The 15,405-nt window shown below is 39.4% G+C and overlaps 1 protein-coding gene across 5 annotated transcripts in view; it reads left to right on the forward strand.

Moving 5' to 3' along the window:
- The window catches only part of KIF16B (kinesin family member 16B), a 296,531-nt gene that overhangs the window by 234,020 nt on the left and 47,106 nt on the right, over positions 1-15,405 (forward strand). For all 5 annotated transcript variants that reach the window (XM_045885380.2, XM_064572797.1, XM_054510002.2 and 2 more), the window contains one exon: positions 1,622-1,711. In XM_045885380.2, coding sequence (XP_045741336.1) covers positions 1,622-1,711 — 90 coding nt within the window. The remainder of the gene's footprint in view (positions 1-1,621; positions 1,712-15,405) is intronic.

A 15,405-nucleotide genomic window follows, 5' to 3' on the forward strand; every position in this document is an offset into this window, starting at 1 on the left:
CCCCCACCACTCCAGCAACCCTCCATTTGTTTCCTGAGATTAAGAATTCCTTGTATCAGTGAGATCATATGATACATGTCTTTCTCTGATTGACTTACTTCGCTCAGCATAACACCCTCCAGTTCCATCCACGTTGTTGCAAATGGCAAGATCTCATTCCTTTTGATGGCTGCATAATATTCCATTGTATATGTGTGTGTGTGTGTGTGTGCATATATAGACACACACACACACACCATATCATCTTTATCCATTCATCTGTCGATGGACATCTTGGCTCTTTCCACAGTTTGGCTATTGTGGACATTGCTGCTCTAAACATTGGAGTGCACATACGTACCCCTTTAAGATAAAAAATTTAGGTCTTTTTCTATGGGCAGCATGAAACTACTAGGGGGTCTTGATGGGGGAGGTGTGTGTGGAATGATTGGATTTAAGTTTTAAAAAGCTGCCTCATCAGTTGTGCAGAGAAGGGATTGGAGTGGGCAGATGTGGACACAGACAACTGGGGGAATCCCTGGTAAAGGCCATCGGAGACCCAATGGCCCAAAGTGACATGGTGATGATGGTGGTGGAGGATGGAAGAATAGAGCTCCAAGAAGTTTTTACAGAGTAGAGGAGCAAGACCTAGTACCTGTTGGGCTATGGTTATGTTGGTGGGGAGGAGGGGATCAGACATGGCTTCAGCGTCTGTCTGGCGGAGCTTGCTGGATGGTGTGGTGATATGCACCAGACAAGAACTAGAGTTGAGACTAGAGAAAGTATGTGGAGTTTGGTTTTAGACAAGATGATTTTGAAGTTCTTGTGATGTGACATGTAAAGAATGATGTCTCCAAGTTGAGTACATGGGTCTAGAGCTTGGAAGAAAGGTGGGAAATGTAATGGGAATTTGAGACTCGTTAGCCTGTGATTATCAAGGCTGGTGGGGTCTCCCAACCTCCCAATGTCCTGTGACTTTGATATGTGAGCAGATGTGCCTCAGGGCCTTTGCATGTGTACCAGTCAGCACATTTAACAGGAACAGTAAGTTGAACTACCAGTTAAAGGTTGGGTTGAGAATTCCTCCTCTAAAATGAAGCAAAATATATTGTGTGTTTTTATACTAATAATCGAGATACAGAAATTTTGTTTTCTCATATTTCTTTGTCCTCTTTCTCCTTCCACCTCCTCATCCTCCTTTTCTTTCTCCTTTTTTTCTCTGCTTTTCCTTCTCTTATTTTTTTCCATCCTGTCTACTATTGTGGCATGTGGTAACCTACACTGACGTTTTATATGGGCACAGTGCCATAACAGAAAGGTCACCCTTTGGGGTTTACTTTTCTCAACCCATGTGGAGGGTTAAGGGACACTCTTTATAAACCATTAAGAGGTTACTATCTGTCTGTCATTTTACATGGGCACATACTGCTTATAAGTAGATTTAGGAACCAGAGATGCATCCTTAAGTAGAGTACGCTTTTATTTATAAGTCTTATTTATGCAGCTAGATTAATGTTTTCAGTTCTGGAGAAATTTTACATGCTAATCACTTTTTGTTAATTTTAAAATTATTTTTTAAAAAATGCTAGTCACTTTTTCCCTCTAATTAATGCTGATTTATTTTGATTTTCCCGGTTAATAGATTACTGTCCTAGATGAGACATGGACCGTATTCAGGCGCTACAGTCGTTTTCGAGAAATGCATAAAACATTGAAGTTAAAGTATGCAGAGGTAAGTTATGAAATAATTATCTCCAATTAAGAACATTTATTTTATAAAGCAAATGAGCTGATTGCATTATCAATGCTCCCCCCCTTTTAGGTGTCAGCTTGTGTCACCAAGTTTTATTGCAATTACTCATCTGTCAAAGGTAGCTTTTTAACTTCTGTTCTTTGTTCCATTTCCATCCTACACAATTTAAACATTTCCTGAACCCAAAATTTTGAAAGTGATAGTAAAGTGATGGTAAATGAATTCTATCCTTTTCATAAATTTTACAACGAACCTTAAATAAATATTTTAATCAATTTACAACTTTTAAACTGTAAGACCTATTAAAATAGTAATAAATCCCTCAATATAGATTTGTCCTTTCTTTTCTTAAAAAAGACTATATTAATACTTAGACTTCTACTTAATGAGAAGTTAAGTCTTAAAAGTAAATTTGCCATCAGACATGGATGGGGGGAGATAGATCATAAGTATGGAATTATTTAGAACCAAGGAGGCATTTCATGCATCTGATCAGATATCCAGAGTATATTGATACATTGTTATTCTTTTCCTCTTTGGACAAAGACTAGTTTTTAAGATACTTTTGACTTGGGGCGCCCAGATGGCTCAGTTGGTTAAACGTCTGACTCTTGGGTTTCGGGTCATGTCATGATCTTAGGGTGGTAAAGATCAAGCCCCACATCTGGCTCCAGTGGGGAGTTTGCTTAAAGATTCTCTCTCTCTATCTCTCGCTCTCTGCCCTCCGCCCCATTCACACTCACTCGTTCTCTCACAAATAAATAAATCTTAAAAAAATAAAATACTTTAGGGGTGCCTGGGTGGCTCAGTTGGTTAAGCGGCTGCCTTCAGCTCAGGTCATGATCCCAGGGTCCTGGGATCGAGCCCCGCACTGGGCTCCCTGCTCAGCAGAGAGCCTGCTTCTCCCTTTCCCTCTGCCTGCTGCTCTGCCTACTTAGGCTCTCTATCTCTCTGTCAAATAAATAAATAAATAAAAAATATCTTTAAAAAAAATAAAATAAAATACTTTATAGCAGAGAAGTATTCCTAAAATTAATGTGTATCTCCCAAGCGAGTATTTATTTACCTTTATTTCAACTAAAGGAAACCTTGTGTCAGCACAGCTCTTTGGGAATTTTGGTTTGAACTGACTGCAAATCAGTCAGTAGTCACTGTCTAATACCTCCTTTCCCCAAGTATTGTTTTTCAGCACTATTTTTATAGTTTCTTATGATACCCTAAAAAATAACTTAGTCAGACTTTTTTTTCTACTTCACACTAAATAACTAATGTTTCCTTAACCTTTCCATGCCTTCTCCTCTTTCTTATCCAATATAAATATAAAGAAAATTCCTTTTTGTAAATAAGATGGTTCCTTGAGTTTTGGTAAAATTGAATTATCTGAAATCCGGTTGTTTAAGTATTAATAGTATTCAATTAAATATTGAAGAAGCTTAAGGTATGAATTTTAGTTCAGTGTTCCTCAAGGAGCTCAGTCCCAGAAGTAACTGCATCAAAGTCATGTTATTAAGTTTCTACAATTTACGCTTCATGTCCCAAGTTAATATTGACAATAAAAATTGTAAGTATCATGTACATATTAATGTATAGAGTGACTTGTTTTTAAAGTGAGCTTTGCAGCTCATTACCTGTCTGATTATAAGTTACTATACCAGTACTTTAATAATGTGCAGGTTTTCATATTAACTTACTAAATTCCCCGATGATAGAAATGTGTATATATGTATCATTCATACCATGACTTATTTCATATCCATTCTTTCAGTGACGTTAGTTCAGGGCAATACTACTTAGGCAAATTTAGTATATTCTAATAATGGAGTGGTGTACAGGAACAAAAATGTCTTCTCTTATGTATCCTCAATTCCTCTTGGGACAGACTGACAATAAGCAAGGGAAAAATAATAACTGTCACTTAACAAGTATGTGTGCTATGTGACAGTTACCATCTTAAGTGAGCTGCATGCCTTTGAGGAAAAATATCAGTAAAATGTAATGGGGCAGAAGGTGTTGGGCATTTTAGTATAGGGTTGTTTCAGGGTTGGGCTTTCTGATGAAATGACATTTTAGTTGAAATTTGAGGTGAGAGACATGAGTTTGGAAAGAAAGAATGCACAGCCCTAATCAGTGTTTTTAAAGAAAACTTCAAAAGAAACAGAAGTGATCTTTAAAAGTATAATAGAAGAAAACATACCTGAGGCTAACAGTGATGTAAACATGTAAATCAAAGAGGTTGCCTGTTAGCAGGTAAAATTAATGAACATAGATGATCACATAATGTAAAATTCTTCTCAAGGGAAAAAAGAGTGTATTGCATACCTGCTGAAAAAAGTTAAGTGACCTTTGAATGAGGAAAATTGAGCTGGTCTCATTCATTCGGTCAGTCGTAAGTCTGTATTGAACAGCTCCACACTGAACACCATTGTAAGCAAGACAGCCACGTTCCCTCCTCTTGCAAAGCAGAGAGAATGAGCAATAAACAAACAAACTAATAAGTGAGATCATTTTAGATAACATTAAGTGCCGAGGCAGTGTGATAGTGTAGTATGATAGCTGGGCATGCAGGGAGAAATCTGAATGTTAAAAAGGAGGCAGGCATGAAAACCTGGGGGTGAGCCTATCTTCAGTAGAGGGGACGGCAAATGCACAGGCCCCGGAATGGGACCAAGCCTGGCCTGTTCCAAGAATAAAAAGACCCGTGAAGTGTCAGGTGTGGTAGAGATGAGGGCAGGGAAGTCGATGGGGACTGTATCATGTAGGGCCATGAGTTTGATCCCAAGTGCTGTGGCAAACCACTGGATGATGTTGAAGAAGGTCTGCACATTCAGACTAAGCTGGAATTTCCGTTCTATCCATGTATGACTTCTCACAGAAACCTTTTTCTGGAACACAGGCTCACGATCTAAATGATACCCAAGATTGGAAATTGCTTATCTGTGTTGAGTCCAACTTTGTGACTTATAATTTCTTTCTTCTCAGGGCAAAAAAAAATGTTAAGAACTTACAGGCATGTGTGTGCATCTATTTGAAAGAGAGGAGGTGATGTGAGTAGGGATTTGAAACCGTGTGGTGATATCCTAAAACAAACCGTGCCTCTAGAAAGGGAAGTTGTGCTAATTACAAAGCCTGAGGGGACACCACTGAGCTTTGCAATAGCCACACTCTAATTTCCTCACCAGTGACTGAGTGCTGATGATGCCCTGGGTGTTGTGTTATGCTTTTGCCATTCGTGACTTCCTGTGGTTGGAGCCAGAGACTTGCCTCTTGTCACACAGCTGGTCAGCAGAAGCCAGTGTGGAAGCCCAGATGGTTGGACCCCATTTACTATTTCTAACCAAGCAATACTATAAAAATAAAAATGGAGGAAAAAAGGTGATCTGTAAAAATACAGCAACATGTCATTGTAGATCTAGATAAATCTTATTCCAGTGAGAGGAGAATAGCATCACCCATTTAACATTTTCAAGATGAAGCTTAAATGTCAAGTTGAATATCAGCTCTATTTTCTAACATAAAGTTGACTTTCCTTTTGTGCAGCCTACCTTCACATAATCTTACTTGCTAAGTGTTTGTGGAGACTTGAGATCAATAATGTTTATTAGGTCTTCAGTTAGGATTGCTCTTACTATTGTTCATATTACTGCCATCTCTGTGTATAATGTTAATCTTACTGAAGTAATCAGCTACCTCCAGATGATCTACTTGGCCTGACAGCATCCTAGAAATCACTTGACTTGTCAAAGTCAGAGCTTCTTCAGGAATGTCAAAAGGTTCAGATAGAAGGATGCTGAAAATTTACGCTCACAGATGACTGTTTCATAGCCAAGTGGGAACATGTTTCATTTACCTCACTCCTTCACCAAATTGGGGTCATTATTTCTATACAAGTAGGAAACTACTCTTGTTCTCTCAGTTGCAAGGGTAACAAGATGGTTGATTTTTTTTCTTAATGATACATACTAAATTGACCAAGTTATACAAAGTTTCACATTTTTAATCAAACTGAAAAATGTGCTTGAATTCAAAATACACAGGATTTGTAATTACTTGCCAAGATAGAGAATCTCTATTCACCTTAAAACTTTAGTTTGTTTTATAGCTTATAATCTTTTGGAACTCTGAATTATATCCTATTCATTCACACTTCCTTCTTGAATTTTAGCCCTGTTTTTCCTGGAGGATATATCTCTAAAGAAGTTTGATGAGACAGTTCCTTTTATGGAGATTTTCTTTTTTCTTCCAGTGATTTTTTTTTTTCCAGATCGTAAGTTACATGTTTATGGTAAAAGATTGAAATTATTCAAAGATGTATACATAGAATGTGAAAGTTTCTCTTCATCTAGCCCCCAGAAGTTAACCATTCGCAGTGCCCTTAGAAGGTCTTCTTGGGTCCAGCTAACCATTCAGACTCACAGGACTCCCATAGGTCATACTGGGCATTTTGAGTGACCTGAGAAAGGTGTAAGCAGATAGCTCTGCTTGCCAGCAGAATACCTACAGGGACATGCTGAGTTATAAGAGTCACCTCACTCAGGGAAGCCTAGAGCTATGGCCTCCCGCCAAAGAGTTATCACTTCCCCAGTCTACCAACACTTTATCCATTTATCAAGCCATTGATCATTTTGCCAAGAGCAGTGGTCCTAATAAACAAAGTTGGCATACCACCTAAACGGATTTTCAGAATCCTCTTCATGGGTAGTTTCTAGGTTCTTGCTGTTGTGACTACCTCTCTGTGCACGTTCTCTTTTTTGAGAAAGAGAGAGCTGGGTGGCAGGGGTGGGGGTGGGGGCAGAGGAAGAGGGAGAGAGAGAGAGAGAATCTCAAGCAGGCTCCATGCCCAGCACAAGCCCGACACGGGGCTCAATCTTACAACCCTGAGATCATGACCTGAGCCGAGATCAAGAGTCAGACGTTTAACTGACTGAGCCACCCAGGTGCCTCCTATGTGCACATTCTTAAAGATATCTACCTGACTTCTGATTCACACATGCATACTTTCCCTGTGAAGCAATTTGGTAATTGCTCAACTGTTTTTAAAGACGAATTTACAAAAAATCAAGATTAGGAAAAGAACACACAGAAATTGGGGAGACTGAGAGACCCAGGGCCTTGCCTCTGGTAGTGACAAGGTTTTAAGAATTCCTTACCCATCATTCAGCTAAATCTTCTAATTTCCCTGTTTACTTACCTTTATTTGCTTAATTATATACTGTATACTATAATGTCTCCTTCAGGAGAATGAGGTCAACTGAAGACCCTTCAAGGATACTTTATATACACTTGGGTGGTGAACCAATTAAAACAAGGAGGGGTTGTTGATTATTAGCTATAATGTATGTCTGTGAAGAAAACAGAAGAAATTTAGGGTTATTACACACAAAACAACTTAGTGAATTGAAAGGTCAAGGAGCCACTAGGTCCCATGAAATGCAGGTGTGGGCATTGAGGACAGGGGTAAATCAGAAACCAAAGAAAAATTTAGTCCATTGCTTTTGTACAGTGACAAATTTCAGAATAAAAAAACGAAACAAAATTCTTTGTCCTGTATAATCCTAAAGAAGAATAGATTGGTTGCAGGTGATCTCAGATCATAACGGGAACATTTGCTCATTCTATTTTCAGATTCATTGTCTGAGGAGGCTGAGCCCTCATTGGAGGTGCTGCATTATTCAAGGTTTTAAAATTGTTGTTTTATTTTTATTTATTCATTTTCCTTAATCTTAGCAGTTTCTTCTGGATTCTAAATAGGTTTCCCTTTTGTCTTGAATTAATTTGTCCTCTTGATATACTGACATGTATTGTGCAAGATAATAGCTCCTCTGGCTTTCTTTCTCTGCTCCCCTGCATTGACCTTGTATGGAATCTTAATCAAATTAAACCCTGTGTTTTCAGATTCCACATCTGTAAAATGATAATGCCACAGCTAGTTTGTAAAAGCCTGTGAAAGCCTCAGATAAAATATGTTATTGAAAGTGACTATGAAGTAATATGCAGCATCTGCTAGAGAGCATGTCTTTGAAATTTTATCATGCAGATCATTTCTGCAGTGCTCTTTATCTGTATGAAAAATTTTTTACTCTATTAAAATCAATAGTATAATCCCTTTAAACATCAGTCAAATTAAATGCTCAGAAACAAATGTTCTCTTTTCGCCACAGAAAAGGCAGAGTTACTGTTAATGTCTAGTGTCCATGAAGTTTACCTGTAGATCCACGTCATAGTCTGAGAGTCCATCAAAACAAAACATAGCTCATCAAGAAGCTGAAAAGAAAGACTATTTGAAAACCATGTTCCCTCTCAACCATTAGAAAGAATAGTGAAGACACAGTGCCCCTGCCCCCTGCTTTCTGGATGAGTGGTCTAGTGGGCTCTGAACGTATTTAATGAAGTAGTAGGACACAGGGCTGGTAGATGAGAAGGTCATTGAGAGCTGCTCCTTCTAGGAGGTTCAGAGATGCCAAACTCTGATTCTTAGAGGACTTTATTTTAATACATTTAATAAGGAGCCCTCCCTTCCAAGTGCTAGAGCTTAGTGGGCACCTCACCTCTCAGGAGAACTCTCTCACACTGAGAACAGTGAGGCATTGGAATCCATCATCAAGGGCCCTTTTATAATCTTGGCCAAAAGCGATTCTGCAACAGGTGTGTGTTAGTCTGCCTAGAGTCAAGAGGACGAACCGTGGAAATGGGCTATGTTATATATTAAAATGTACCCTCCAAATAAATGCTAAGGGAATTTTTAATGCCTGTGCGTGGTGAGAGCATAAATCATGTGGAACATGACATGTGCCTGTCTGCATTATAACTGAATTATCACAGTGCGTCATTAGAGTGCCTGAGTGTCAAACAGGAGATCAGCATCCATCGGCTGCATCCCCAGTGGGGCTCCCTTCTCCCTACAGAGCTCAGGGAGAAAAGTATTTTCAGAGCTTTCGAGTAAAACATGAAAGATTGCTGTGTTAAAGCAACTGTTCTATCTCATGTCTGGCAGTCTCCGGGTACCCAGTAAATACCAATGGGAGGGGAAAAAAAGCGATTAGGCAAGAGGTGATTTAATTTGTATATGGACTTTCAGTTTGTGCTGATAGAACCATTTCTCACCTTCTTTATTTTCCAAGTAATTACCCCAAAGCTGCACCAAAAAAAAAAAAAAAAAAAAAAAGGAAAGAAAAGAAACTGGCTATTGGCCTTGGATTTGTTTTGGACAGCTATTTACCATCCATCACTGAAATGTATTCTCAACAGTTTTATAACCAGCATTCCACATTTAATATAAAAATTGCAAATCCACTCACCACCCAAATTATAATGCTACCAACCATAGCCACAGGGAGCATCCAGTAAGCCTTAGATAAATTCACCTGCACCAAGCCCTCAGCCCCCTTGAATTTTTAAATAGCAGACAGCTTTGGAGGCAAAAAATAGAACGCTGCCTGCCAGCTTCCTGACCTAGTATGTTATGAGAGACCCAGGTATCTCTCTATGGTTTCCATCACACCATTCTCCACCCGATAGATAAACAGTATTTAAATCACTGCTTTCAAGGGCAAGGGGAGCTGGGAGCAAAAGGCATCAGAATTTGCTGGGAATCTTTTCCAGGATACGTGGGCACTGGTGCCACACTAGGAAATTCTGATTCAGTAAATCTGATTCGGGGCCTAAGAGTGTGTAGTTAAGGACCAAATTCCCTAAATGATGCTCCCTGGGCCACTGGTTAATACGCTGCCTGTCATTTCTTTTGCATCCACCTTGGGAGCATTAGTTGATTTTTCATTATTATAGGTCACCAGTTCTAAAAAGTAATTTCCAGGGGCCAATAATCTTGTCAAAGTTAATGACAGGCGAGTTTAAGTCTAGACAGTGAAAGCATGTTGATTGTTTCTTTGACCACCCAAAACTCTGAAGCATAGAGTAGCTAGCAGGCTTTCTTCTTCAGCCACCAAGGAGACTTCTCTAGCAGGGGGTTGGACCCATTTGCACACTACGAAACATAAGTACACCATGGCACCTTAAAGATTTGAGTATTCCGTGGTTTCTCATTTTAGAAATGAGGACTCAAATGCCCAGAGTTGTGTTGAAAGTCACACCAAGACTTGGGGTGTAGGCAAGGTTCATGTCTCCTGATTCCTAGACCCTTCTTTGTTTTGAGTCTTCTTCTCCGTGACCGTGTTCATTCAAGAAGAGGGAGTTTTCAGAGTGCCCCAGATGAGACCAAAGAGAAGAACATCTCTTCTCCGCAAAAATCTGTTACATAAGCAAGTCCCCACGGATAACTAGAAACTGGGTTTCTCCTGTGAAATGTTGTGACAGTGACAGGTTCCTGCCATGCCTCAGTCCCTGAAAGAGGCAAGTAGTGTCATAATAAGAGATGGAAAATGCAAGCATTTGAGTTAGTCCAACTGTATAATTATTCTTAAACATGCAATATTAAGTTTTCACAGATCTGAAACATTTCTCACTTTCAAAAATTGTTGCAGCACATATGAATGTCCTCAAATCTGTCTTCCCTGGCTCATGCCTAAATAAGAGTGACACTGGCTTTGGGAGGAGTGAGATTTTATGCAGAAAAGTTACAATCCTTATGCCGAATATGACCAAGTCAGTGCAGTCTTAACTATGTCCAGTGATGGTTTTGAACCTAGGATGACGCTGAGTTTTAGCACTTCGGTGACAGCAGGACAGCAGCTGTGTCAGTGGTATGTCCTCATTGTAATTGCTGGTTACTCCACATGGGCCACCAGCAAAGAGTCCTGCCTTGCTCCCTCATTCAGCAAATGTGTCAGGAGAGTCACGAATGCACCCGGCTCTGGGCGAGGCATGTAGCAGGTATTCATAAATGCTGGGGGTGTGCTTGTTATCATAGCAAGGCTCTAAAGGTAGCTCATCGCTCCTTTAGTAATCCCCCTAGATTGTTCTGAAGAGTTGCTCTTTATGCCTCTAACAGAACTTGGAAGAGAATTGCTTATTTGTTTGTGAGTATATTTCTCAGTGATAGCTGTTCTTATTATAAGGCCTTGGAAGCTGCTATTAATTTTGAGTAGTCAGAAATGCTTCCACCTAGTCAGCTGTGAGAATTATGGCAGCCCTTGGATGAGTTTTCATTATTTGCATTTCTCAAAAGCTGGAGTGGCTAAAATTTATGGCCATAAACCCTCAGGGTGTGGATGTTTCAAATGCTGTAGGTCATCATGTAGGTGTGTCTACTTGTAAAAGACAGGTTAAAGCTGATTTGACCAATTAGGGTGCCAGATGGCATTTCCCCCCACAGTCTTTAAAAACTGGGTACTACTTAGGTAGCCAAGTGTTACGGGAGTAAGGAAAAAAATGCCTAGTAAATGAGGAATGAAAATAAAATACACTTTTATTAGGTGCTAACAGAAGTCAAATGTTTTTCTTTCATTAGTAAAGATTCCACACTTTGTTTTCAGTTTTCTTTCAGTAATTTATAATCTAGTTTTAGCAGCTTAATTGTTATAAAATCATAAAAGATAAGACTTTTTATCACTCATTTAAATTTGTGTATAAGGGCTGCCATTATTTATATCCAAAGGAATAACGATGCCATTTGTCAAAATCTATGCTGTCTGTTGCCTCTGAGGCCACCTGGACCTAATATAGGGTCTGGCTAACCTAAAAAGTGAACTTGGCCAAGAGAGAAAGGCTTATAATAAAAGCAAGCTTTTCCATTACTTATCATTTGTCTTCTTGATGGCAGCAGACTGGCCAACCTATCTTATTATAATCTAATAAACATTGAAGTCAGGATTTGAGCATGATGGGTCTTTGAAGATAATTGGGCTGTGTCAGTTCACCGGGAATCAGAAAGGGAAAAATAAACTTGGAGATGAAAATTTCACTCTGAGATCATTAAGATCATTAAGAAATATCAAAGCAACAGAGAATGCTATGTTGCTGATACACATGCATATATATATACATGGCTAGCTAGCGTGATGGATGAATGGATTTCAGTGCTTTCATTTTCCTAAAACTGAGATTCACAGATAATTCCGTAAAATGGCTATTAGTTATAAGCAACTACTAATTGTCTTATCTGACTCTGTTGATAATTCTTCATGTAGATCTGCTGTTCAGAATAAAGTCAATAACTTGGGTTTTTACGCTCCACAGTCACTGAAGAAGGGAAAGACAAATTTCACTGGAAATGAGTAGGCCTCAAAATTACTGATTTCATTTTTCTAATGGCTTTTATTTCAATCTTTTTGTCTTTAGAATATGTTTTATTTACTGAATCGCAGAACAAGCTTGTCATAATGTTTCTCTTAGGCCAAAGAAATGTGCTGTTTTATCCTCATTTGTTTCCTGTGTTTTAGTCTGCATAATCACATTTTGTAATTATACAAAGTAGGCCACAGGGCTGTTAAGTTTTCTTCCAGTGTTCTCCAGGCCTACCACGTCTTCCACAAATATCCAATTTATTTGATCTTAGTCATCATTTTTAACTTTAACGTACAGTTTTCCCATAAGGGCTCAAATGTCTTTGCATCGTTTCCCACTCCTGCTACAGGGATAATGGCTGTAGCAGGAAGAGATACCATTTTAAGGGATTGCTCATGAATACTGTCCCCATTTGTGTCTGTCCTTTTTCTGTTCTACAACCTCTTTAAAAGTAACATTCTTCATTATTATATTTTCCTTCTACATACCTTGGCCTTTTTTTTTTTTAAAAGATTTTATTTATTTATTTGAGACAGAGAGAATGAGAGAGAGAGAGCACATGAGAGGGGGGAGGGTCAGAGGGAGAAGCAAGCTCCTTGCTGAGCAGGGAGCCCGATGCGGGACTCGATCCAGGGACTCCAGGATCATGACCTGAGCCGAAGGCAGTCGCTTAACCAACTGAGCCACCCAGGCGCCCCTACCTTGGCCTTTCTTCAAATAAGAATGCTGCGAAGATTTTACAGGAAGTCAGTACACTCCTCAAAGGCAATATAGCCAAGAGAATAGGTAAAACATCTCCATGGTACCTGAAATGCTACTTCCAAGTCCTGCATACAGAGATTTTAATAATTGGTACTTGAGTTATAGAATTTCAGAGCTGAAAGGGAACTTGAATGTCTTCTTTCAACTCCTTCAGGTTTCACAGGTGATAAAACTAGAAACTAGTTTTTATACATTGCTCAAGAATATACCAGCAGCTCCCTACTGAACTGAGACTTGAAATCTGATTGCCCCAAATCCCAGGTTATTAAAAGAAAAAGACATATGGTGTTAATTTAACTGTTCCATTAAATCTATAAAGAGAATAATCACTTTTTATTGTTTCTATAAAAATGATGCATGCTCATTTATAAAAATTTCACATAATACAAGGAGAAAGCAACAGATCGCCCCAAATCATTCTCTAAATATAATTAATGTTACTATTTAATGAACATTATCTTAAGTACTTAAATGAATAGGCATGGATAAAAGGATGGATATGTAAGTTGAGAAAAAGAAATTAAAATAAGAAAAAGAAGAAAGAATGAAATACTTTTAGAACATTAGGTTCATTCTAGATATCCTATCTTTAATTGCTAACATTAAGTTTAATTTTACTTGAAGGTGTCAGAAGTGAAAGAAGATGAAATAAAACTGAAGAAATTGCTGAACTTCAAATTAAATGTTGCTCTACCAGAAGTTATAAGTTCTCTAAAATATATATGACTTTAAGCAAAAGGATTATAAACAAACATAAGAATGTGAGCTGCTAGTTTTCAAATGTGTTTCCATTTTACAAATTATCAGTTGTGTTTCCGTTTTATGAACAATTGATTGACTTTTGAGCACCTGTTTGGAGGTTCTAGCAGGGGAGCGCAGCTACTCATGTACCCTTGACCAAAGAACAGTCTTCCTCTATTGGGGAATGTCATCCTCTATGACTGAGTGACCGAGCGGGCAGCTTCTAGGGGGAGGGATGCACGTGGAGTGGTGAGGGAGGAAGGGGACACCTGCCTAGCCAGCCAGGTCAGCTGAATCAATCCTGGTGATCAGTGGGGTGACAGATGTCCCAGCCAGATCACTCTCACATCCATCAGTTGACTGTTGTAACAAAGACAAATTAGCACACTTTAACTCCCGTCTCCCAAATTTTAAGTCATTTTATATTATCTTTTTTACATTGTCAAGATCTATGGCGTTCACATTCTTTTATACCTTAGCCAAATATATTTCCCTGTTGGTTGTGATTTTAAATAGAGACAATATTTACTTTACCATCATTTCCTCATTCCTGAGATCTTTATATTGTGCTGTGTCTTGGTTGGTTATTTTTGATCATCCAGTACGTTTTGGAAAAGATGCCCTTTGATATGTTTTACTTGAATTCTTATGTGCTTGAGAATGTCTCTCTGTGGCCTGCACACTTGAAAGTCACCTTAGTTAGGTCTAAACTTGTGGGTCACGTTCCCTTTCCCTTAGCACATTTCATTTTGTGTCATTTTCTTTATATACTTTGTGCTCATCTGTTTTGTTTTTTTAAGATTTTATTTATTTATTTTTCAGAGAGAGAGAGAGCACAAGCTGGGGAAGCAGCAGGCAGAGGGAGAAGCAGGCTCCCCTATGAGCAGGGAGCCCAATGTGGGACTTGATCCCAGGACCCTGGGATCATGACCTGAGCCGAAGGCAGACACTTAACCGACTGAGCCATCCAGGCGTCCCTGTGTTTTCATTATATTTATTCTACTTCTGTTTCTTCTACTGGGGCTTTCATTCCAATTTTTTTTTTTTTTTTTTAGTTTTAGCACGTTGGGGGTAGGGAGGGTAAGGGAGGAGTGGGGATGGGAGATGTGGTTGTACTGATTGTTCAGTCAACTTTCTTTATTTTAGAATAGTTTAGATGCTATTTTTTGCCTTTCAGCATGTCTTGTTAAGTTTTTGCTGAAAGCCAGACATGGTGTATTGGGTAAAAGGGATTGAGGTAGATGGGCCTTTAGTGTGAGGCTCTAGGTTCATGAGCTAGGATGCAGGTGGTGTTTGTAGTTTGCTGTAGCTGCAGTGTCAGAGGCTTGCCTTCCCCCCAGTGTCCTTGGTTGGGTCTCCCCTAGAGAGGAAACCCTTTGGGTTTTCCTAGAGACTTCTTCAGTAGAGCCTGAGGCTTGCCGTTCTTCATCTGTAATCCGTTGTTGTGCAGGAGCCCTCCTGATGTGGTGATGAGGTGTGGCAGGAGTGGAAGGCCCTGTAGGCCTTTGATCAGGTTTCCTCTTCCAGTGAGCCTGCTGTTAGGCATTCCACTTTCTCTAGGTTAGACAGACTTTTGTTACCCAAGGTATGGTTAGATTCCAGCAAAAGAGTTTCCCTTGAGAGCAGGCCTGTTACGGAGAACAGAGAGCTTTGGGTGTATTTCAAAATGGTTACTTTTTCTCTCCTCCTGCCAGAAAGTAGCGGACTTTTCTCCCATCTGGTGTGGAGGTAAAACTAACAGAAGTGTGCAGACCCTACACATACACCAAGCTTGTAACACCAACACCACTCTGCACTGAGCCTCCAGTAACTCACCAATTACAGTTGAAAGTGTTCCTGACTCTCCTGGCTCCAATGTAGACTTCTGCGTCACTAGGCTGTGATTCTGTCTCCGCCCACTTGTCTCCCCAGTTTGGGGACGTCAGTTTGCCCGTAACCCCAATTCTCGGATGGATCTAAGAAGAGTTGTTGAGGCTTTCAACAACTAGTCT

The sequence above is a fragment of the Mirounga angustirostris genome, unplaced genomic scaffold (genome assembly GCF_029215605.1).
Source record: "Mirounga angustirostris isolate CCGP_5_RB_7025 unplaced genomic scaffold, mMirAng1.0.hap1 SCAF_10, whole genome shotgun sequence".
Lineage (NCBI taxonomy): Eukaryota > Metazoa > Chordata > Mammalia > Carnivora > Phocidae > Mirounga > Mirounga angustirostris.